Below are 25,985 nucleotides of genomic sequence, written 5' to 3' on the forward strand. Positions count from 1 at the left end.
TTATACTGTATAAAACTATATTTAAGTGCTTAATGTAAGGAAAATGAAATCCGTTAATAAGTCAGACAGTCGCTTCACTTCCCTTTCGGGTGTCCGCCTCCCTCCATAGGTGCTCTGCGCGTTGCAGGTTACACAGTAGCTCTGCGCACGACGACGTTTTCGCCACGGCTGATCTAAACGAATGTGCAATGAAGCAGCAGAGTGGTCTGAAACAGGAACAGATATTGTTCAATCAAACTAGCCTGCGATGTTAATAACGGTGTTACACATATGTTCTGTTTACACTTTACTATTTTTAACTATCCAAGCACCAGAAAGTTTAAATTGTGTAACTTCTGACTGCAGCATTCCAGATCAATTCTTAAAATCCTATTTTTGATACTTCACTTCTTGTCGAAGTTTACTTAAGAAGTATCAGTCGTCAGATAATCGAATATGTGATAATGGGATATAGTGTAGGATTTCACCATATACCGTTTCAGAAATGTTTAGATTTACAAGAGGTTTGTCACGTGAAAAGTTGATATTGTTTTTAATATCAGTAGGTTAAGGTCACAACTTAATTTTATCTTGTCCTGAATTCTTTCAAGTGAGTCAACATACATTTGTATGTATCAATTTAATCGCATTACAAATCCCTACTGTAATTGACCAACGCAGTTACTATCTTTTAGATATAAAACACCATAAATACCGCCGATAACATGTAGCTTGAGGACTTTATTGAACATATGAACTGTTTCTGATATCACGGGGAAAATCCGCTTTGCGCTTCAATTGAAACTAAAGGAACTAAGTTAAGCCTAGCCGTCCACTAGAACCATGAACGGCCGAGTATTCGTTGGGCCGTATGCGGTCGTCTACCGAATGATCGGCGAAAAAGCCTATTGATCATTCATTGGAGCCGACGCGTCGGTTGTCAGTTACCAGCTGTATATCCTCGTGCTACATGCTAATAATAATAATAATAATAATAATAATAATAATAATAATTGAATACTTTCAAGAGAAAATTTGTTCCACGGCCGGGTATTGAGCCCGGAACCTTTGGCTGAGCGCCAACGCTCTATCGACTGAGCTACCCAGGAACTATACTAGACCTCGCATCAATTTTTCCGTTATATTCACATACCTCAAGTGGGTTGACAGATCGTCAGATCCCGGCATTGAGTGCACACCAAGCTCTGTGTGACTTAAATTGTGTTTTTCTATTTTTGAAACAGTAACGCGTATTATATCAATCTGGCTTTTTCAGGTATAGTTCCCTGTAAAGGTGACTTGAATAATTTCAAGGTAAAAATTGTCCTAGGGTCGGGTATCGATCCCAAGACCTTTGTCTGAGTGCGTGAACGCTACCCAGGAACTATACCAGATACCTTGAGCACCCGTTTCCTCAGCAATTCTTGCCCACAATTTCCTTTATCATGCATATCCAGAAGGGAAGCTGTTCTTGCACAGAACTAGTTAGCTTTTTGGCGTCCATTTCGAAATTTCTAGAAACAGTCGCCACATGTCCAACTCGATTCAGCGTTAATGGCCCCTGTCCTTGGTCATTTGCCTAGTGAGCGTCATAGGAAAGAAATTTAATCACAAATGTGCACAGGAGGGAAAAAGAAAGAAGAAGAATGAAAATAATATCTATGCTCATAGATGAGTGACACTCATGTCAATAAAACATAAGTCATCATGAAATTGTTTAGTCAACAGACATAGTGGTTGGTAACGGGACGTGTGGAAGAATATTGTGTTTTAAGACGGAGTGTACCGCGACAAGATAAGAAGGAAGTGTTAGGTGTTACGACTGCGCAGCCTGACTTGTGTGACCCAGCCCGCCAGTAGTGATGAGTAACTCGCTCTTAGTCTACTTACTGAACTTTTTGCAGGGGCCAAAATCCCTGAATCAAACTGTTGCACTGTTCGTCCGAATGAGACCGGAAAATCCCATCTCAATGGAATCGAACCCTCCGTCGGCCGTCTTCGGCTGCAATCGGCCGAATAGGTCGTGTGTAATGGACGCATGCCAATGTCTTTTCTTGTTGTCGGATCAGTCGGCAGTGTTCCCAACTGGACGGAAATTCCGTCAAAACATAGCGGACGGGAAAAGAATGGCTTTGACGGGTGACGGATTTTGTGGCCGAAATTACGATTTACATCGTCTTTTGACTTTTTTACCTGCTGTCGTTTTTAATTGTTTAATTCTGTAGGGATTTTACTTTTTCTTTGAACAGCCCTGCCGCACCTTGTTAGGGAATCCCGTTTCAGATATCCTCGTAATCAAATCGGAGGTTGAAGAATTATTATTTTAATTAAGATTGGTAAGTAAGTTGTGTTAAAATTTGCATTTTATTTATATATAGATATATTGAGTGGGTCTTATTTACACTTTTTCTTATTTTGACGGATTCCTACGGATTCCGACGGATTTCCAGGTGTTAAACTGACGGGAATACACTTTATGTGTTGGCAACACTGGACCGTAGACGGACGAACTGTTACTCGAGTTCTGTTCCACTGGACGGCCGGCCTAAGTTATTGTTTCATCAACTGCATCTAAGGAGATCTTTTCCACTACAACACCTCACCTAAGCACATATGTTCTATGTGCCAGTTTTTAAGATCCTTTGTCTATAATAAGTTAATAATAACTTAAAAGTTTTCAGTAACAGCGGCTCTCCTTAAAATAATGAAGTCTTTGTTTTCCTCTTCAAGAAGTGCAAAGAAGGTACAGTATGTAGGCTACTATTGTCTTTTAAAGTACATAAATTGTTACTTAAACTGTTGCTGTACGTAGTGTTATTTTTTTCTCTTATAATATTTTCCTTAATTTATTTTTTATTTTATTGGATTATTGTACGACGCTGTATCAACATCTAGGTTATTTAGCGTCTGAATAATATGAAGGTGATAATGCCGGTGAAATGAGTCCGGGGTCCAACACCGAAAGTTACCCAGCATTTGCTCGTATTGGGTTGAGGGAAAACCCCGGAAGAAACCTCAACCAGATAACTTGCCCCGACCGGGATTCGAATCCGGGCCACCTGGTTTTGCGGCCAGACGCGCTGACCATTACTCCACAGGTGTGGACTATTTTCTTTAATCAAACCATAAATGGCAACCGGCGTATCTCAAGAGTAATGAGTGGGACTCATATTCCAAATTACTATGGTGTACCGAAGTACATAATATTTCCCTGCAGGAATTCTTCGATTCAAATGGAGTCTGGTACACAAACTCTTCAAGTGCCCCTACACACAAAAGTCAAGTGGATTGGCCGCGGTGGACCCAGTGAATGGCTTGCTCGTTCTTCCGATCTCACCCCACTTGACGTTTGTGTGTGGAGGCATTTGAAGAGCATATACCTTGACCAAAACTACTTCCGACTTGACAGTTTACAGAGAAGGGGGAGCAGTGTTGTCATGTTGCCCATCTTTCGTGTAAGCGAGCGCGCTGCCGACAGAATGCAGTAATGAACGGCTGACATGAACACATACATTTCTAACCAATTTGTTGAACACTAGGCATTAAAACTTGTGTACATTATTTTATTAGTATATTATAATTAGTGGTGGTGATGGTGGTGGTGGTAGTCTTCAATGTAATACCGTTAGAAAAGCTTCGAAAGGACTGTAAACTGTAAAAACAAGTTTAAATTTAATACGAAGCCTCTACTTTTATGAGTGTTGGTATTCTTCAATGTAGCCTAATATTGTTAGAAAGGCGTTGAAAAAATTGTAAACTGTAAAAATATTTATGATTAAAAATCTGCACGGCCCTTTTCTTTTCCAATATTGATAACAGTGCTCTTATTAATTTTAACACAAGCAGCAGTTCTTATTACGACTTGCGCCAGAGGTAAAAGAGGCCCGCCATTATCTTTTTCCCTTTCAAAATACTCTCTTACATAACACCATCTCTCACGCTTGACTCTTTAACGGGGCACCTTGTACTCGTACAATATTCTTTGTTCTCCGCCTGCCTTTCGTTCTTTCCGACATTGCACAAGTCACCTGTTTAGAAACTCTCTCAGAAACTAGAAAACACACACTAGCCACACACTCCACCAGTGACAACGAAGATAAAACGTGTAATATAATTTAAACACAATAATTATCGATACACTGAAACAATAATACAACTAAATATTTTTAATTCACACAAAGCACGCGCTAACCAGCCAACTGAAAGTCATTCCGGGCACTGTATTCACCACTAGGCCGTGGTATTCACGTGCTATTTGTAAACATAGACACGGCATCACCGTCCCGTTATCATGGTTGCGCGTCTCTCGTGATTGGTTGATTTGAATGGTTGCCATGGTAACATGCTAAAGGGGCCATTTGTCAGGTCGGAAGTTGTTTTGGGCAGACCATAGTGTATGAGACTCCAATTGAATCGAAGGAAGAGCTCATCACTCGGGTGTTTGCAGCTGCTGACGCTCTACAGCACATGCCTGGAGTCTTTGAACGTATATGACAGGCAATGACACGTCGTTGCAGAGTTTGTATTGATGCAGGAGACCGCACTTTTGAACAGTTTTTGTAAATGATTACAAATTGATATAGTTTTGAGGAATGAGTGACATAAGTAACGTTACAACTGTGTTCCTTACAGTACAGCACAGTTTCTGGTTTTGTCATTCAATAATTTATTAGTTTCCGATCCATGGTCATTTAACAAAAAAGTTTGTTTTAGTCTCTTGTATCATCCCTTGATATATGAGTATTGAATTTAGGTATACCCTGTATGAAAAGATAAATCGCATGACTGCCTACAAGCCACCGGCGTCGCTCAGTCGGTTAAGGCGCTTGCCTGCCGGTCTAAAGTTGCGCTCAGGCGCGGGTTCGATCCCCGCTTGGACTGATTATCTGGTTGGGTTTTTTCTGATGTTTTTCCCAACCGTAAGGTGAATGCCAGGTAATCTATGACAAATCCTCGGCCTCATCTCGCTATCATCAATCTCATCGACGCTAAATAACCTAGTAGTTGATACAGCGTCGTTAAATAACCAACTAAAAATGACTGCCTACATTTATAAACAAAACATTTAAGTAAAGATTGATTTATTTTGCAGATAAAGCTATTATAACTCGTCAGAATAATTATTCTTTACCCTTACGTAATGCTAGAGAGAGACAATAGTTCCACATGGGGAAGCATTGCCTTCCCCCCATATCCCCTTGTATCTCCGCCTATGGTCTACATACAGTAAAGGAATGATTGAAAGATCTTGAAAAGAGATCGACGCACTGTAGTTTATTGATGCTTGAAAGAAATATTATAATATGTTACGATACATTTATACATGTATAATTGAAGATTTCTCCGGAATAAGGATGTAACCAACAAATCATGTTTCAGTAGAAAGGAAAATAATTTCAGGGGAATATTTCATTAGGCATATATTTACTATCAAAACCATTTGACTAAATAAGGATACAAGTTTCTTCAGTCATTGAATGCAATAATTTATTGTTATAAATAAATGCTTTAAAATTACTTTTCCCACCTATATCACATATTTCAAGAATTTGACGTTGTATCCTTCTTCCGGGGAGGACTTCAATTATTCACATTATATTCATAAAAAATAAATTATAAATTTTGCATTAAATTATTCCTCAAATAACAATGTAATCTGCCGCCTCATCCGATGTACAATACAAGTATATATTCTCACTTCGAAATGATTTGTTCTTTTTATTTTAATAATTTATATAATATGTTGCAAATGAACTGCTGGTCTTCATGTATTCTTTATTATTTAAAATTATGGAAAAAGTATTCGTGCTAGACATAACACTTACAAGACATTTAAAAATAAATTAAAATCTTACATTTTAAATACTGTATAGCCAATATTTTAGTAATAGTAATAAATATATATATATACACAATGGATTTGAATGATGCGTCGCGAGTTACTTTATGTTCACATGGTACAGTCCCAGGGCCCTGGAAAAAGAAATAACTTTATCAGTAAATGTAACAGTCGAGATGATAAATGAGATAATAGAGTCATGCCGGGTTCTATGACGGCGGAATGTATGTTTAGTTATTTCTTCGTGGATGGTAATGAGACTTATGACAACTCTCAACTTGGCGGATCAGTCTTGAACGTATTAGTATTGTACTAGAGAAGTAAAACTGGTCGACTGAAATAAATTTACTACATGAAGTAACATGTGATTGCATTAAAAGGATTTTAAAGTTGATACCGTATATCAGGGATCGGCAAAAATGTCATCGTGATCACAAGCAATATGACGTCGCAGAGACAGAGCAATAAACTTACTATCTTTGCTTCACCGCCTCCCTTCTGTCCATCTCCCCTACAACTCCTGTACACAGGTGGTGGGTTGCCTGATAAATAAAGCTGGGACATCTATGACATTGCCGTTAAGTTACGTGCACCGAAACCATTATGTAGCAAGTAGAGACAAGTCAGTGTACAGACTCTGTACGCTGCCTTACAAAGTAAGCAACAGAGAATAACATCGTGTTCGTCTGGCCATAAGAAGGCCATAGCCGTTTGAAAAACTTGGATTATATTTAAATGATCCACTTTCTCAAGAATTTCAGAGGTTAATGAAAACAGTTTTATTGTGTTTGTCTGGTAAAAGGATGCCCACAACGACGTTTGCAACAAAATCTTCAAGCGGCGTGTACTTTCATCGATGGAAATACATATTTTACTATTTCCTACACTTTGTTGTACGCGAGATGTAACATCATGATAGCATTATGGTGCACAATATTTCTGTAAAGTTAATTGACTGGGGAGTTCCTTTTTCACGTATTTTTGCTTGGAGCTTTTGAAGTGCCGATTTTCAACCTTATTTATTGGTACGTATAGTGTCACATATCATCATTCCATATAAATCGTGAAAAAACTCTTTCTGTGTGACACACATTGAATTGGAACTTACATGAGATTCTTGTCTTCCTTTCTCAGTAGAAACTGTTACCTGTGTTTCATGTTTTTTGTATTACAATATTGTGTTACGTATTCACGTTCCGTACCTTTAATATCTGTGCTACATAATTTACATATGATATTTACCCTACTTACTGCGAAATGTCTTGTGCCTAATTCCTCTATCAACTTATTTACTGTTGATATACTGTATTTGACGGTTCAGCCATTATAAATATTATACGTTACGTAAGATAGCTAGATTTTAATACAGAGTCAGCCAAAAAATGTATACACTCTTTGTCAGACTGTGTCGGGATATTGATATTGTCAATTGATTTGAATTATGAGTATGTTGTAGTACGGTCTTTCGCTCAACAGATGGCGGTACTTTCATCACAATAGCAGAGTCCGTGGATATCCAGAGTACCGCAATCCTTTGCGCCGGCAAATGCTGACAAATCCTCCATTGTTAGTCCAGCGCGCGTTATGCAGTATACAGTTGTATAGGGAAAGAATGTAATGTAAGTGCGAAAAATGCATTGCTGCTGTGTTCAGAACTGTTTACAGAGAACTGAAAAAAAGCGCACATTTATTTTCTCTGTGACAAGGTGAAAGAAATAAGGAAAAAGGAAAACAGTGACTATAAATATAAAAAGGAACGATCCGCTACCTAAGCGAGCATACATTGTGAGAGTAATGAATGACTGTGTTTTGATATTTATTTTTTTAAAATTTGGGCCCCAAAATATTTTTATAAAACTAATCTAGAATTTTAAGCTGTTTCAGTAATGATATTTCTACATAAAACAAATTAAAATCACGTACCAATTAGGATCAATGTCAAATTTTTACCATCTTCTCCCTTTCAAATCAAGCATTTCTGAATTTAATCCTAATTGCTATTTGCAATAATGACATAATATATAATGTGAAATTCTGAATTCACTCTTGAGACAAGATTGTATTGTTTGGCTCGATTGGAAAATACAAAGACCGTAGAAACTAGAAACCCTATTAAGGTTAGACTGATGTAAAATTTCAATTTTCTAAACTATTCAAGGTTGAGCTCTGAAATTTTGTACTTCTAATTTGTAATTTTAAATTGTGTAAATTTAGGTTTTCAAAAATTGCTACTATTTTGGCCAGAATTTTTGTCTATATACGTGTCAGACCTTCAGAAACAAAACTTACTATACAATTTTCCTTTTTATTTTACTAAAAAAATAATTAAAAATATTTAATGCACTAAAGTGTAAAAACAGAAAAAAAAATTAATTCGAGCGTAATAAAATTAATATAAAAATACCGTTTATTGATATTCTGGCTGATGTGTCTATATATTATCAGGTAGTAGGCCTACATCTCACTTGACGATATGTGTCAGAGGAAGAACAATGGTTTGTATGCATCTGAAGTCTGATTAGAGGAATATGTAGCTAATCGGCGAAGTATGCATTGTAGGGGGAAAGGAACTGACCACCCCATTATCTCCTGGCCTAGTTGTCTCATGAGTGATGCCTTATTGGTGTTACTTATGAGGTTCAAACCTGTCTCCGAACAGTTGACCAAACAACAATAACAACAAAAAATATGAGTGCTAGGTATAATCCTGATAGTAAGATTTGTTGAGAACATATTCAAAAACCTTTAGAAAAATCATGCATGTAGTACAAAATCTGTAGAAAGAGTAGCATTTTTAGCAATGTAAAATTTACAGAAAATTAAAGTGGAGAAAACTGACTTCAGAGTTTGAGATGATAATAATGAACAAGGTCACTGGCTTTTTTATTTTCTAGGCATTTTGAAACATGTAGACCCAGCATATTATATGCAGAACTTAGCTTTATATACACTACCACGCTGTGCACATCTAACCTACACTAGTAAATAAAAGTGACGACTGAAAAAAAACTATGTAAACTTATGAAAACACTATAATAGATAAATATTATTTACAAATCACTATAGACTGTAGACACTATTATAACACTAACAATAAAACTGTTAGAAACTTTCAAATATTTATTGTATCACAAACAAAATCCAAGCATGTAAAACACGTTGTTATGGCTACTAGCAACAAGTGGAATTCTCCTTTAGACAAGAGTTGTGCTCTCCTTTGTAACTGAATATCTCTCAAGGGAAAGCAGCCTTTGAAGCAGGCCTAACATCTGTTGGATTCTATGAAGAAATATTTCGAGAAGTCGAGAAGCTACACTGGCTCAATCGGAAATCTAATATAATAAGTAATGTATGAAATATAGCGTAATTTCAAAATGGTCGCAGAATTCAGAGTGGAGGGCGTGGATGTAGCATTTAAATTAACAGTCAGAGCGCGCAACCTTTTAAAAATGTGACCCTAGACAGCTGATAGACCAGTCGTATGGCCGTGAAAATTGGCAGAGGGCATCTTTTTGACCAAAAATACAAAATCTCGCATCAGTGTATCCTTGGGGACATTATACTGAAATTACTAACTTCCATATTTTTAAAGCTAAATTCACAAAATGTTTATCACTATTGTATCTGATTAATAATAACATATGTACAAAATTTCGTCCCTCTGTGATAAGTGGTTTGCATTTTATTAGTAACTTAATAAAATATTGTAGGTACTATTGCTTTTTACAAAAAGTCTCTTGCGCCACAATTTACATTATTTTTAATTGATATTCACTTATATGATTCTTTATTGGAACAAACATAAGTATTGGAATTTTCTGTACGTGAATGGGTAAATTACTAGGAATTTTTATGACTTATTATTTTATTTTTTATTTTATAATAAAAAATTCTAGTAATTTACTGATTAATTTTACAGCAAAACCCTATAGTAAGCTTTGATTTCATGTATGTAAGCATCCATATAAGTGAATATCACTTAAGAATAATGTCAATTGTAGTGCAAGCGACTTTTTATATAAAGCGGTTCAATATTGTAATAAAATGATTAATGAAATACAAACCACCTATCTTTAGGAGGATGAAATTTTGTACACTTGTCACTATTAAGCAGATATACCAGTGATCAAAATTTGGTGAATCTAGCTTCGTAAGTATGGTAGTTATTGATTTCACTGTTGTGAACTCTTAAAACTAATGAACTTCGAGAGATTTCAGTAAAGTGTCCCCTTATATGCAGAAGCCATAGAGTTAGCACGAGGAATGCAGTTGGAAATGTTTAGATTTATTGTTTTTTTATTTGCAACATTGTTGTTTTCATTTGTTACTTGTAATTTATTAAGTTCATGTTGCTGTAATACCTATAACTGTGATGTTTATGAAGGAGTGTATTGAACACTTAAATGCATATTTATGCTGTAATAATTATTAAATAAAGTTTTTATACATTCGTATGTTGACTGACTATATTCTGTGCTCGTTGCTCTGCACGATAGTGAGAAGACAAAATGGCTGGAGCACGCTTGACGTTCGAGCAGAGAAAATGCATTCTGAAGTGATTTCTGAGGTTTGATAATGCCGCTGAAGTGCAGCGTCAGTGGAGGCGGGAGTACGAAACAGAAACCCCAACCCGTCTAACAATTAAACGCATTATTGACAAGTTTGAAGCGCATGGAACGATTCCGCGTACAGCTACAAGTCCCGCTTCGCCGGCTCTCGTGTTGGAAAGGTTTGTTACTTCTCCACAAAAGTCTGCTACGCAATGTGCACGTGAAGTGGGGATTAGCAGTACAAGTGTACGACGAATTCTGAAACTGCTAAGTGGAAAGTTTACATCCCACGATTACTGTACGCGAATAATGATGACGACGACCCTGATCGTCGAATGCAATTTTACGAATGGTATCAGCGAATGGCAACTGAAGACGAACAATTTGTGATGAAGGTAGTGTGGTCTGATTAGGACCAGTTTAAACTTAATGTAACAGTGAGTCGGCATAACTGCGTCTACTGGGCACCGTAAAATCCACATGTTCATTTGGATAAGGCGGTCCATCTACCAGGGGTTCATGTGTGTCATCTGAGGGCTTAATAGGATCCTTTTTTATGGTACTGTCACCGGAGAAGTGTACCTCGAAATGTTACGCACATCAATTTTACCAGGTGTACGTGCGCTTTATGGAGCTGATGATTAATCCTTCTACAACAGGACGGTGCACCACCACACTACCACTTATCCGTGTGAGCTTTCCTGGATAACTGTCTGCAGGGACATTGCATTGGACGAAGAGGGCCCATTGAGTTCCCTCCACGGTCGCCAAATCTAACCCCGATGGATTTTTACTTGTGGGGAACTGTGAAAGTCAAATCTATCGACGTAAGCCGCGCACGCTGGAGGATCTTCGCCAGGAGATTACAGCGGCATATATAGCGATCTCCATTGAAACATTGACCGACGTAGCTGCGGCGACCGCTCGTCGTTGCGTTGTGTGTCTGGCCGCCAACGACGAACATTTTGAACATCTAAAGTAACCATGTGCTTAACTGAAGACAGTACTACATGTGTGATTAGTATTTAAATGTAAAACAAATACATAATACATAGTTTTCGTTCCTTAAAGAGTGTATAGGCCTACATTTTTTTGGTAGACTCTGTATAACTCCTGAGGTCTGTTCTCTACACAACATAAATGTGTTGCCTGAGTCGCATGCCTGTACGTAATCACTCCCCCACCCCTTCATACTATTTACCTTCGACAAACATCGCAATAGATTTAACTTGATTTCGTTCTGCAGTCTTAGATGTCTCAGCTGTCTTTCAAGTTAAACTTACCCAAAATTGAGGGGTTCGCCCATGACTGCAGTAGAACTACCAGAGCAGGTTCCTGACTGCGCTTCCTTCAAGTTGCGGCACTCCAAACCGCGGAATGCTTCGTCCGTCTTTATGGAATGAATGAAATACTCGACAGCTTTGCTATGGCTGCAGGTTCCTGCATACAACAAATTTCCACAATGAAGAAAAGACGTCTTAAATAATATTCTGAATTAAGAGACTGAATATGGACGTCGAATATTCCTACAGAGCAATAAACATCCTGCCATCCATATCAAAAGCACTGGAAAGAATCACACACAAGTAAATAATTAACAGACTACATGAACACACACAATCTACTCGACAAGTATCAATCAGGTTTAGGAGCTGAACACAACACAAGCACTGCTCAACTTATGGTGACTGAAGACATTCTAGACTCAATTAACTCTGTACGGACCATACTACTAACTCTTCTCGACCTTAGGCTTAGCAAAGTCTTCAGCTCGGTAAATTTCAACATGCTTATTCTTATAAATCTGCATTTGTCACAGACTACTGTGAGTTGGTTCGAATCCTACTTATGGGAAAGACAATAATGTGTTTTATCCGGTAACTAAAGTTCTTCCTGCCTTAACATAACATCTGAAAGACCACAGGGATTGGCAATTTCACCTTTGTTGTCTTACTTACAAATGGCTTTTAAGGAACCCGAAGGTTCATTGCCGCCCTCACATAAGCCCGCCATCGGTCACGATCCTCTGCAAGATTAATCCACTCTCTATAATCATATTTGACCTCCCTCAAATTCATTTTAATATTATCTTCCCATCTACGTATCGGTCTCCCCAAAGGTCTATTTCTCTCCGGTCACCCAACTAACACTATATGCATTTCTGGATTCGCCCATACGTGCTACATGCCCTGCCAATCTCAAACGTCTGGATTTAATGTTCCTAATTATGTCAGGTGAAGAATACATTGCGTGCAGTTCCACGTTGTGTAACTTTCTCCATTCTCCTGTAACTTCATCCCTCTTAGCACCAAATATTTTTTAAGAACCTTATTCTCAAACACCCTTAATCTCTGTTCCTCTCTCATAAAGTGAGCGTCCAAGTTTGACAACCATACAGAACAACCGGTATTATAACTGTTTTATAAATTCTAACTTTCAGATTTTTTGACAGCAGACTAGATGACAAAAGCTTCTGAAACGAATAATAACCCGCATTTACTATATTTATTCTGCGTTTAATTTCACCCCGAGTGTCATTTATATTTGTTACTGTTGCTCCAAGGTATTTGAATTTTTCCACCTCTTCGAAGGATAAATCTCCAATTTTTATATTTCCATTTCGTACAATATTCTGGTCACGAGACGTAATCATATACGTTGTCTTTTCGGGATTTACTTCCAAACCTATCGCTTTACTTGCTTCAAGTAAAATATCCTTGTTGTCTATAGTCTTTATTATCAATGACATTACATCAGTTGTAAGACATTGTTGTTATTATAGATCAGAATTAAAAATGGTATTGTCACATTACTTATCTCTGTAAGACATTTCGTAAAACAATTTATAAATTTGTTAATGTTTGTTGCTACTTATCTATTTAGAGTTCTGCGTAATGTTTAATTACCTTCTTTTCAGTCTATTGTTCAATATGACTTTGTTTGGAGTGGAATTACAAATACTAATCTTAATCCATTAACTTTATTACAAAAACGAATAATTAAGAACTATTTAAATCGTTTTTATTATCCAAATAAAGTAAGTTATTCTGAATTTAATGTATTTAAAATTGAACAAATTTATAAACTCTTAAAATAGTATCACAAATATATCGAAATATTAGTAGAACCTAAATGTTACACATCTGCGGGCTTAAAACATAGCATTAACGTTTACCCTCTATAATCCTTTAAGTAAATTACACCCACAAAATTTTGACATATAACCCACTGAAATATAATAAGAGGATTAAAAATGTGTTAATGTCTTCAATATGGTTTAGTAAATTTATGTGTCTGTAAATTATTTATTAGCCTATATTAAATTTGTATTCTCTAACTTCGGAATATATTTTTATTTCGGAATATAATTTTTTATTTAGTTTATTTTTCATACATTCTTTTAATTGATTGACGTACAAAAAAAAGGTAAATTTTTCTCTACTTTAATATTATATTAATATTATATTTCATTGTAGCTCTTGTCTTATTTTAGTGTATACTTTACTTTCTAAAAAATATAATAGTTTTGACGTTCGATAGGAAACGAGCACTGCTCATTCGGTTCTGAGATTTATTATAAATTATTATTTAGCCTACCCTTTGTTTTTTCTTAGGCAATATGTATTATTATTTTGTGCGAGATCGTGCGTATTTGCTTGGTTTCCGCACAAAACCAATCCGCGGAAAGTATAAAATTCCACATTCAGTATTCCCAACCTAACACACAACAATTTCCCTCTTCTTACCGCTTAAGTGACATATTGATTTGACTGCTTTAGGCTTTTAACATATTATTTTTAGAGACGTTCAATATAGTAATAATTATAAATTGGAAACTTACCACTGCAATTTCACCTAAATTGCACTGTTAATTATTGTTTTTAAATATTTGAAAAAATTAAGTAAACTTTACAACTCCACTAAAGTTACTGCATTCGTGATGCAAGTAACATTAAGGAAGCCGTGAAAAAATCAACAAGATTCCAGACTCATCATAGACTGGGGGGGAAAAAAGACAGACGTATATCACGGCCTGCTGGAGTATAGTAAACACAGAAAACATTTTAAAGCAACAATGTTGAAGATAGATATTTTTGTTTTGCAAATTTGCCGTCATTGAACAAGATGGAGATTTCATTGCAACTAATTAGAAATTCCTCTTTCAGGTATGTAATAAACGATCTTCGCACAAAATAATGTACGATACACGAGCGGTATGTTTTCTTTCAATTCTCGGAAATTAAAAAAGCTCAACTACGTTTCCCCCTTTCAAACTTTTCCTCGAACATGAAAACTCAACATACCGCTCTTGTAACGCATATTACTATTATTCTATTTGTATTTTGCATGTATCTGTATTTTGTATTTTTAAATAGCCTAAATTAATTAAATTTGTACGCTGAGAATCAACAATGCTACATCTAGTCCAGATTAGACCAAGGCAAACTGAAAGATGTCGACTAGATTGCGAAATGAACAAAGAAAGCCCATCTTATAATCAATCCTGGAAAGACACAAACAATTATAATTGATAACGAATATCAAATCGACGCTGTAAAATAACTTCACATTACCCCCGTTAAGGTATATAAAGTAAATTATGCATTTCACTTCTTCCGTAAGAGATCTTGGCATTCACAAGTATAATAATGTCAACTGGGATTGTAAATCACAGAAACCTGCAGAAAATTATATTCTTTCATCCATGTGCTAAAAAGAATAAATATTCAGCTTCGCTTCTGTTTAAAAAGTCCCTTGTGCAGATGCTTGTATTGTCATATTTTACCGATATTTTACGGACTGACCTTTCCAGAGACAACAAAATCAAACTGAAACGTGCTCATAATCTGTGTGCAAGCTTTGTATGAAATGTTCGCAAACATGATCGCATTACTCCATTCTTCGAAGCAATAAGTTGATTTAAACCAAAAAAAGAAGTAATTTACATTCATTTCCCCTTCTCTTCGATATCTTGAACTCCTCCATTCCTTTGTACCTGTCATCTCGCTTCACTTGTCTTTTTTTTTTTTAACTAATGGAGGGTACTTGATTGTTCGTAATTCACCCATGTGAAGGCAGCAATGTAGACAGGGTCGTTGCCCAAGGTGCGCCATAGGAGACTGGTCTACGCTACATCCGCGATGAGATGAGATGATGGAAATTTATTCGGATGCTTCACACCATCACTTAATTTTGGAAACTAATTTACCAATTAGAATGAAAATGATTCGCAAAGATTCATTGCGTGGTGTACGGTACAGCTAGAGTAAATCCTGTGTTCTGTGCTGAAATATTCGGAGTTGTTTGACAAATATTCATTGTATGGAATACTGTTAAGATTCTTCTTTTATGTTCATATAGACCGAAAGTAATGATATCAAGGGATTATCAAGTAATTAATTGGCAGGAAAAAGTAGCCTTGTTTTTGGTCAGTCTCTACGCAAATAAATACAAGAAAGTCAAAAGGTTTAAGCATGTAAGGGGTAATTTCAGTCATGGCAACTATATTATATCTTCCGAATAACCGAAAATGTGGTTAGTTCAATGTATACGTTTGAAAACCTGTTGTACACTGTTCGGCAGGGGTCGTCAGCACAGAGCACGCTGGGGCTAGTCTCTCTTACCCGCGGAAAACGCAGTACAGTAGGGTGCACTCCGTAGCTGCCAGCGGGTATGCTCTCTATATTTCCCTGTTGCACGATAGTGCACACGGGACAGCACCGCGTACCCTTTGCACATTTCAGCAAGTGCTGACGATCACTGCTGTACGGGATGCCACCGCCAGATTGCGTCTATCTGCATTGGTGACTGGTTGACAGCACACGCAAAAGTTTGTATGCTAGAGACTGTGCTCCAAGATGGATGTAAGTAAAGTTTAACAGCGGTCATAGATGAAAATTGCAGTTCTTCGTGGCAGAAATGCTCATCAGTATCATTCTGAGATATGATCCACACTCTCAATGCTCAATACTGCAGATCATTCCTGACGTAACATCTGCGCCGTACAATTCGGAGAACACGTCCAGCACTGGTGGACAATGCCATAATCCTCCACGATAACGCAACAGCCCACACTACAGCTCCTGTCAGGAACCTTTTGCAGCGGTGGGGGTGGAAGATCTTGGAACATCCTCCCTACTCGCCTGATCTCAGTCCATGCGACTTTGATCTCATTCCGGAATTGAAGAAGCCGCTGCGCGGGAAGCGGTTTGCAATCAGGGAGGACATCTTAACAGCGTTTCGATGAGCGGTGGTACACATAGACGAATCGCACACAGCCGATGGTATTCAACGCCTGCATCATCGTTGGCAAAGATATGTGGAAGCCTTGGGGGATTATTTTGAAGGGTGTTAGCTGTGAGTAATGTACTTTGTTTCCTTTTGTGCATAATAAAACAATTTCTATTTACGTATCTTTCAATTTCCCTTACCCATTGCCTCTTGTACCCGGATCAAATTTGGTACTAGCATTGTGAAGCACATTCCAGTGACCTTCAATCGCATATAGTGAATTTATATTCCTGCAGCTTTATTGGCTGATATAATATAGTTGCCTTGACTTGTGAAATTACCCTCATACAAAGTAGCTATTTCCATGAAAAACTGGATATAATTTGCTGTCAAAATAAAGGAAATGAAAAAGCAGTATTTTTTGTGTTTATCGCGTAAATTTAGACTTTCATGAGGAAACGTAAAATTCCCAAAAATTCGGGCGAAAAACATTAACATAGATGAAATTATATCTAACACTAACAACTAAAAATCGTTTTTCGCGCACGCACGCACACATACAAAAGCGTACGGCTCTGCAAATTGACATTTAATATTATTGTAAATGAACATGAAGTAAACGAACTAAGGTCCTAACAGAAATAACATTAAATATAGGGAATATTATACAGTGTGTCCGGTAGAACACTACCACAAAGAAATCTGAATATCTCATACACTAATAACGACAGAATAACCGAACTTAGATTTTATGTTAGAAAAACTCACAAAGTTTCAATAGATCTGCACTTCTGGTGGCCCGAACAATATCAAGACGGTATTCTATCTCCCTCCATGTGTTCCGCAGCATTATAGGTGTGACGGAAGCACAAGCGTCTATTAACCGCCCTCGGAGATCAGCCAGGTCCTGTACTGGAGTTCGTAAGCAATGCTTTTTACATATCCCCCATTAAAGAAATCTAAGGGGGTCAAATCTGGTGACCTTGGAGGTCATTCAATCTAACCTGATCTTCCGATCCACTTGTTTGGAAAAAGTATGTTGAGGTAGTCTCTAACTTGATTGGCGTAATGTGGAGGGGCTCCATCTTGCTGGAAGAAGAACTCATCCGGTATTTGCGGGACTGCAAAGTTCTCTAGCATATCTAGGTATGTTGTCCATGTCACTGTGCTTTCAGCAAAGAAGAAAGGTCCGATCACACTATCACAAGTCAAAGCACACCACACGTTAACTTCGGGACTATCACGTTGATATTCCTTTACTACACATGGGTTTTCTTTTCCCCATATTCCACAGTTATGGTGGTGCACTTTACCACACGTGTGAAAAGTTGCTTCGTCTGAGAATGCGACGTGGTTGAGGAATCCATTGTCATCATCAATGCGGGATAACACGGCATTAGCGAACTCTGTCCGTCTGGGTTTATTATTTCGCTGCATCTTTTGCACAAGTTGGATTTTGTATGCTCTAAGTCGCAATCTTTTATGGACAATGTTGTGAACAGTCGACTTCGGAATACATATATATATATATATATATATATATATATATATATTTCACCATTCTATACGCCCGACATGGCGAATTAGATGGAGTTCAGTTGTTAATCCGTCATCACCCACGATTACAATAATTACAACTTAACAGTGAGTTTGACAACATATAGGTAACTTACACTTTCCTGTTTAACATAGATTAAAATATAATAGTATTAATTGTTCGTTTACTAATCTAATACTATTATTTGTCTAACTAATTCATACAGTTCCCCATCATCAAGTAATAAAAATAGCGAATCCTTATATTATTTTGAAACCTTGAATTACCTTAACTTTTTTTCCCTCTCCATCATATATACTCCCCTCTTACTGTCTGTTCTATTAGTCTATTATGGTAAACACCCCGCTTCCATAATACAATTAAAAATTATCTTCTTATTCCATATTTTAATTCTGCACTTTTTATAACTTTACAAGGAGTCACAATATTTATCATCTATAATCCAATTTCAGTCAGAGCTTTAACTTTCTCATCTCATTTAATTAAACTGAACATGTTAATGTTTTTTAACTCTTGCAGAATTCACCTGAAAATTTACAGTATAGAAAAATAATAATAAGAAGACGAAGAAGGAAAAAAGTGTTTAATTAAGTACGCTTTTATCTGAAGAGGTAATTTAGTGTAGAAATTTACCACGCATGAGAAATAGCAGACAAATTCTTCTCGGAGTCTTCAATCAGAAACTACTCGTATATTATTTTAAGTGCTGTAAATATATGAGACAGGCCTCCCAGCTTTTCTTATATTCTAGAGGACACAATAACCTTTAGAATCCAACAGGGCAGCCAGGATTGAACCCGCGATCCAACGGTCAGCATGACATGAGCTAGACCACATTAGAGCAGAGAATCATGAAGAAATGGTAGGAATACGGATGATGGAGCAGCAACGAGCGATCTTAGTCTGGTCCTCTCTATTATAACAATGGCGAGAACGACGCTTATGATGATGGCAATGGAAGCGAAGCGTCTAATTTTTAAATCATCATCTGTTTTATTCTCGGAGCGGCGCACAGTGTGCAATTTTCCCAGTCTAGGTGGACAAAAATCAAATTTCGCATTGTTTAGTTTGGCATAGGTGAATATGAATTCATGTTCTTTAACATTTGAAGAATGTTGTGAGCATAGCTTTTACTGTTTTATCAGCGGCAAGCTATATTTCGAAGGGTATGAACTATGAGTTCTTCCTAACACTTCTCGCTCGTCTTCAGTCGTAGACAGAGAGGCTTACTATGTGGGTGAAAAAGAGCCAATTGTAAGTGATTTATTGTGTTGTGAAACAATGGAATCTGTTCAGATAGGTACGTTCTTACTAATGCAACTTCAATTACAAGTTTGTGAAGTATTTTTCTTTTTACAGAAGGGTTTAAACATGACAATTGAAAAAATATATATATTATTTTAAAGTTTTCCAAATATAATGTGAGTTTTAATATAGTCGGTCACGTCCGGTACAACAATTCTTTCACCATTTAAGACAGAATCATTTAGAGTGTTGAATCCTTGTTTTAAAGTTTGCGCGTTATTGCGCATTTATCAGTAATTAATTTTTTTCAGTGGTGGGGCATACGGTAATTGTTCCATGTTTGGCTTAAGAGTAGAAAAGAATCGTGGAATAAGGAAAGTTTTAATCACTTCTGAGTGTTTTAGGCCTGCAAAATTATTCACATGACATCGAACATCAGGTTAAATATACATTGGAGACATTTTTATCTCACCTTAACAAACGCACAGTGAATCACAATGCAAATCACTAGCTGGACAAAATTAATAACTTCACTGCATTATGAAACTTTGTACATGCCTTACAGGTGTCACACACGTTTTGTGTACAAACTCTGATTACGTTTGCACAAGAAAAACTACCTCTTTATAGCGGGTGCATTTAAACAAAATTAATAACTCATCTCCTATCTAACAGATTTTTATGAAACTTTATACAGAAGTTATAGGTGGCATATATTTTTTGTCTACAAAGTCTGATTATGGTTTATAAGAGGAACTGCCCCTTTATGGTGGTGCATTTAGACAAAATTAATAACTTCTCTCCTATATAATATATTTTTATGAAATTTTGTACAACAATTAGGCCTACAGGTAGTGTACAGATGTAATCAGAATTTGAAGATCTACACAAAAAATATATGCTATCTATAACTCGTATACAAAGTTTCATAAAAATCTGTTGTGTAGAAGAGAAGTTAATTTTGCGTAAATGCACACCCTGTAAAGGGAAACTTGCTCTTATGGAACCGTAAATATAGTTTGTACACAAAAATCTATATTCTACCTGTAACTTCCGTACAGTGTTTCATAAAGATCTGTTAGATAGGAGAGAAGTTATTATCATTGTATCCCGGGTAGTACAATGGGTCCATCCGAACGGCCAACGTCATTCACCACTCCATAGCTTGACAATAAGAAAGTTGTATTTGACTGGTTGTCTCTATCTGCTGTCACGGAGACTGCTCTCTGTGACATACTTCGTGAAGGAGTGAAATTAAGACAGGTGTATGGCGAATTGGAGAGTAACAGATGTGAAGTTCAAGGAATCGAAAACATCCTCATCCTCATCGATTTTGCCCATATAAGTACCGCTTCAATCAATACCGGGAATCAGACCGAGTTGTTGAAAGCAGAAAGAATTTTTGCTCACCGAATAAGTCAGAACCGCATCCTGGCTGCTTGCAGATTCCTCCGTTAGGATAGAAGTCCACATGGCCAACAGGGTCTCTGAATCCAAGTTTGCCGCTGCAAGTGTGGATAGAGTCTACAACCATAGCGTCGCTGGAGTCCAAGCGTCCATTCTCGTTCACAGAATCGAAACGTGGCAATGCCGTATCCAGTCCTGGAAAACATACCTTCACACTTAGCACTGCAGGACTGCATGTCTAAACGTTTAATGTAAGATAGATTCATCATCATCAAAGGTCAGATTTCTAAGCAAAATGCATATTCTTCTCCACACTTTTAAAAGTAAGCAGAAAGGTTATACTTCATAAGACACACCTAGATAAGTAGTTTTAACTATGTTTGTTAGTACTTATAAATGCTTATTTTGCAGGAAAACGTTTTTGCTTACTTATTTTACGATCTTTAATTAAAACAGCATATTTTACCCAAACCTGTAATTTTAAAAGTGCATATTTCACTCCTAGCCGTCATTTATCACTGACTGATAAAAAATTAACTTCAGTCGAATGCGTAAGAAAGTAATGCTAAGGTATGACCCAGGATGTTGTGAAATAATACTGTGTAGTTCTAATTAGGAGAGAACCTTGGGATTCCCCGCCAAGCTTCTGCGACTAGGCAGGTCAATCGGTTATCGCACTTATCGCGTTATCGGAATGATGTCATGTGCATGGATGGTGAATCCCCGAGTTTCAAGCTGCAGTGACTGCAGTGTGCAAGTTGTGTAACATACGTTGGTTCAATAAGGTGTGTGTGATTGTTCGCTGTTGTAGTTAAGGAATGCCACTCACAAAAACCTCTCAATCAGCATTCTACGAAACAAATAATTGATCATATTTCCGTGTATTCGTTTTTGCTTATTTTCATCATTTTTCGTGCTTATTTTTACCGTTTCCGTGTATTCGTTTTTGCTTATTTTGGTGGTTATTTTCACCATTTTTCGTGCTTATTTTTTGCTTATTTTACTGTTTGATTGTGCTTAGAAATCTGAGCTTTAATCATCACCATCATCATCGTCATCATCATCATCATCATCATCATCATCATCATCATCACAGACATGCTCTTGATAATTTCTTTCAAGAATTGTGCTCTTTGGAGATGTGTAAATATTTATTGTGTCACTTAGACTAAGTTTGTGTTCCTCGTCTGATAGTTATTTTAAGCGATGCTATGCTGAACAAATGACCAAGGAATTCTGCCAGTTGCATTGTCTAATGTTGATTTAAATCCTCACAATAATGGAAACACAACGAATGATAAAGATGATAATACAATTTCAGAAACAGCTGCAGTCTGATGTAGTCCCTTCAATGGCACGAACACATTTCATTTTAGATGTTTTAATTATTCTTCTGGAGAAAATTGAGTTTGAACAAGAAATTTAAAGGAACTTCGAAACTCGAAGTAGGAAGACACTTGACATCTTATCCTCTAAATCTAGTAGTGAAAACATTTGTGGAGGGCTGAAATGACAGAGTTCAACGGACTCGGACTCGCTTCTGCTAGAAAAGTAAAAAAGAAAAGGAAAAAATGATAGGAGATTTATGAAATATTTTTCTTTATAAACATAGTTGGTAACAATGTAATAAACTCATTTTGGTACATTCTTGTTTCTCAGGTACTCGCTATAATCCTTATAATAAAAAATCCATTTAAAATTACCAATACATAATACTCTTCATACCAGTAGATCCTGGTAATCTCTATTAAATCTAAAACATTTTACATTACGCTTAGGCCTACTAGTCATCATTATAACCGAAAACGAAACTTCTAACATTTAATATGTAACTTATTCATTCACAGTGTTCTGGCCAAGGGCAGGTTTTTCACTGCAAACCTAGAATTCTCCAGTCTTTCCTATTTTCTGCCTTCTTCTTTGTCTTCGCATATCATCCATATATATAATATTGTCTATCATCTGATATCTTCTTCTGCCCCGAACTCTTCTCCCGCTCACCATTCCTTCCAGTGCATCTTTCAGAAGGCAGTTTCTTCTCAGCCAGTGACCCAGCCAATTCCTCTTCCTCTTCCTGATCAGTTTCAGCATCATTATTTCTTCATCCACTCTTTCTAACACAGCTTCGTTTCTTATTTTGTCTGTTCACTTCACAGGTTCTAATTCTTCTCCATATCCACATTTCAAATGCTTTTAGTCGCTTCTCTTCACTTCGTCGTGATGTCCAAGTTTCTGGCCGATGCGATGCTACACTCCACACAAAGCTACACCAATCCAAAATTCATAACTTGACTCTCTTAACTATGAACAGAAATTTACTTTTTTTTTTTTTTTTTTTTTTTCGAATTATTTTCACTCATAGTTCCGCAAAAATTTGTATGCTTTTATATTGCTTAGTTTCATAATTATCTCCTCTGTAAGTAGTTTTCTTAAGTTTTGAGTTTCTGGACATAATAACGGTATGTGCATCGCGTCTTCTTTCTGGCTGCGGAAGGACGAAACATCATTCTCAATTTTTTCTTTTGTGTTTCTTAACTTCCATATTCCTAATCTCCACTATGCTAAACCTATCCGTTCTTCCTTGGAGTTATCTCTTGTGTATTTTTCTTGTCTCCATAAAATTTCCATTTCCCTAAAGTTAATTAACGATCATAACTTTTTGTTTTTGTTTTTGTCTAGTTAACTCATTGCTCCTCTTATATATGGTTTTGCATACTAAAGTTATATTCAGTTTCTCTGTACGTTTTACTGCACCAAATCTAGGCCCAATCTGTTAACATTATATTCTAATTCTTAAGTCAGTTCGATTTTATTTTCGTTGGATTAAAAAGCTGTGTGTATATGTTCTCAATATTATTGTCTCCCTTCATCTATATACCGAATCTAGGCCTAATCTAATAACATTTTATTCTAATTCTTTTAGCCAATTCGATTTTGTTTTCGTCGAATACAAAAAACTGTATGTATATGTTCGCAATATTATTGTCTCCTTTCATCTATATACCGAGTCCACACCTGTGGAGTAACGATTAGCGCGTCTGGCCGCGAAACCAGGTGGCCGGGTTCGATTTCCGGTCGGGGCAAGTTACCTGGCTGAAGTTTTCTCCGGGGTTTTCCCTCAACCGAATAGCCAATTCGATTTTATTTTCGTCGAATAAAAAACTGTATGTACATGTTCTCAATATTATTGTCTCATTTCATCTATATACCGAATCTAGGCCTAATCTAATAACATTATATTCTAATTCTTTTAGCCAATTCGATTTTGTTTTCGTCGAATACAAAAACTGTACGTATATGTTCTCAATATTATTGTCTCCTTTCATCTATATACCGAGTCCACACCTGTGGAGTAACGGTTAGCGCGTCTGACCGCGAAACCAGGTGGCCCGGGTTCGATTTCCGGTCGAGGCAAGTTACCTCGTTGAAGTTTTCTCCGGGGTTTTCCCTCAACCCAATATGAGCAAATGCTGGGTAACTTTCGGTGTTGGATCTCGGACTCATCTCACCAGCATTATCACCTTCATCTCATTCAGACGCTAATTAACCTAAGATGTTGATAAAGCGTCGTAAAATAACCTACTAAATAAATAAATCTATATAACGAATCTAGGGCTAATCTGTTAACATTATGTTCTAATTCTTTTAGCCAATTCGATTTTATTTTCGTCGAATACAAAACTGTATGTAGCCTATATGTTCTCAATATTATTGTCTCCTTTCATCTACTCGTATATACCGAATTTAGGCCTAATCTGTTAACATTATGACCAATGCTATAATTGTCCCTATTTTCAAATCAGGAGATAAAAAATGCATGAACAATTACCGACCAATATCTTTACTCTCATGTATATCTAAACTCTTAGAAAAATGCATAAAAAGTCGTCTATTAAATTATTTGGAAAAATACAACGTACTTTCTTCAAATCAATTCGGTTTTAGAAATAAACTTGGCACAGATGACGCTATTTCATGTGTTACAAACAAAATCATATGTGAGTTAGACCGAGGGAATAAATGCTTGGGTATATTTTTGGATATTCGAAAAGCATTTGATACCGTTAACCATGATACTTTATTAGAGAAATTAAACTTTTTAGGCATTAATGGTCATGTTCTAAGTTTATTTAAGTCATATTTGAATAACAGAAATCAAGTAACTAATATTGATAATGACTTTAGTTTTACTCAAAAAATAAAAGTAGGGGTCCCTCAGGGCACAGTTCTTGGTCCAATTTTATTCTTGATTTATATAAATGATTTGTTATTAACAGATTTACGCAAATATAATGGGGTTATATATATTCATATGCGGATGATACCGTAATTCTTTTTGGTGAACAATCTTGGGAAGGCACTTATATTAATGCGAATAATGGATTACAGGTAATTAAAGAGTGGTTTCATTCAAACGCTCTTTCCTTAAACACATCCAAAACAACTGTTGTTCCATTTTCACTAAGGTCCAGTGGTCTTCAATCTCCTCAATCTTCCTTTAGGCTCAAAATTCATCATTCAGATTGTTCTTCTCAAAATTGTGATTGTCCCATATTAACCGAATCCTCAGAAGTTAAGTATTTAGGCATTACGATCGACCAACACTTACGATGGAACAAATATATTACATATTTATGCAATAGATTACGTAAAACAATTTATATCTTTGTTATACTTCGGTCATATTTACCAGTTAATATTTTACGTCTCATTTATTTAGCTTTATTTCAATCCATTCTCCAGTATGGAATTTTAGGGTGGGGAAATGCTTGTAATTCTAATCTCACTCCACTAATACTTATTCAGAAAAGAATAATTAAAATATGCCTTAATAAACCAATTGATTACTCATCTGAGCTTTTGTTTACTGATTTTAATGTTTTGAAAATTAAACAGATTTATTATATTGTCTTATTAATCTTCATACATAAAAACCGTAATATATTCAAATTGTATCATCATAAATATGGAACTAAAAGATCCGATTTTATACGACTAGAGGAACCAAAGTGTTTTACAAGCACAGCTATGAGCCATGGTACCTACTTTGGTTCAAGGTTATACAATAAAATAATTCATAAATATCCAGATTTGCAAAATTTTAGTATCAGGAATTTCAAAAATAGCGTTAGGAATTTAATTTTTAAAGAATATATATTGATTTAATATGTATATG

General features: G+C 36.4%; 1 protein-coding gene across 1 annotated transcript in view; it reads right to left on the reverse strand.

Annotated features, from left to right (window-relative positions):
- Nucleotides 1-5,232: 5,232 nt before the first annotated feature.
- The window catches only part of LOC138696153 (pancreatic lipase-related protein 2-like), a 42,666-nt gene continuing 21,913 nt past the window's right edge, over nucleotides 5,233-25,985 (reverse strand). Inside the window, exons 5-7 of the mRNA XM_069820721.1 lie at nucleotides 20,813-21,004; nucleotides 11,652-11,808; nucleotides 5,233-5,952 (exon numbers count right to left, since the gene is read on the reverse strand). Of these exons, the coding sequence (XP_069676822.1) occupies nucleotides 5,919-5,952; nucleotides 11,652-11,808; nucleotides 20,813-21,004 (383 nt within the window). The 3' untranslated portion in view covers nucleotides 5,233-5,918. The remainder of the gene's footprint in view (nucleotides 5,953-11,651; nucleotides 11,809-20,812; nucleotides 21,005-25,985) is intronic.

The sequence above is a fragment of the Periplaneta americana genome, chromosome 3 (genome assembly GCF_040183065.1).
Source record: "Periplaneta americana isolate PAMFEO1 chromosome 3, P.americana_PAMFEO1_priV1, whole genome shotgun sequence".
Taxonomy (NCBI): domain Eukaryota; kingdom Metazoa; phylum Arthropoda; class Insecta; order Blattodea; family Blattidae; genus Periplaneta; species Periplaneta americana.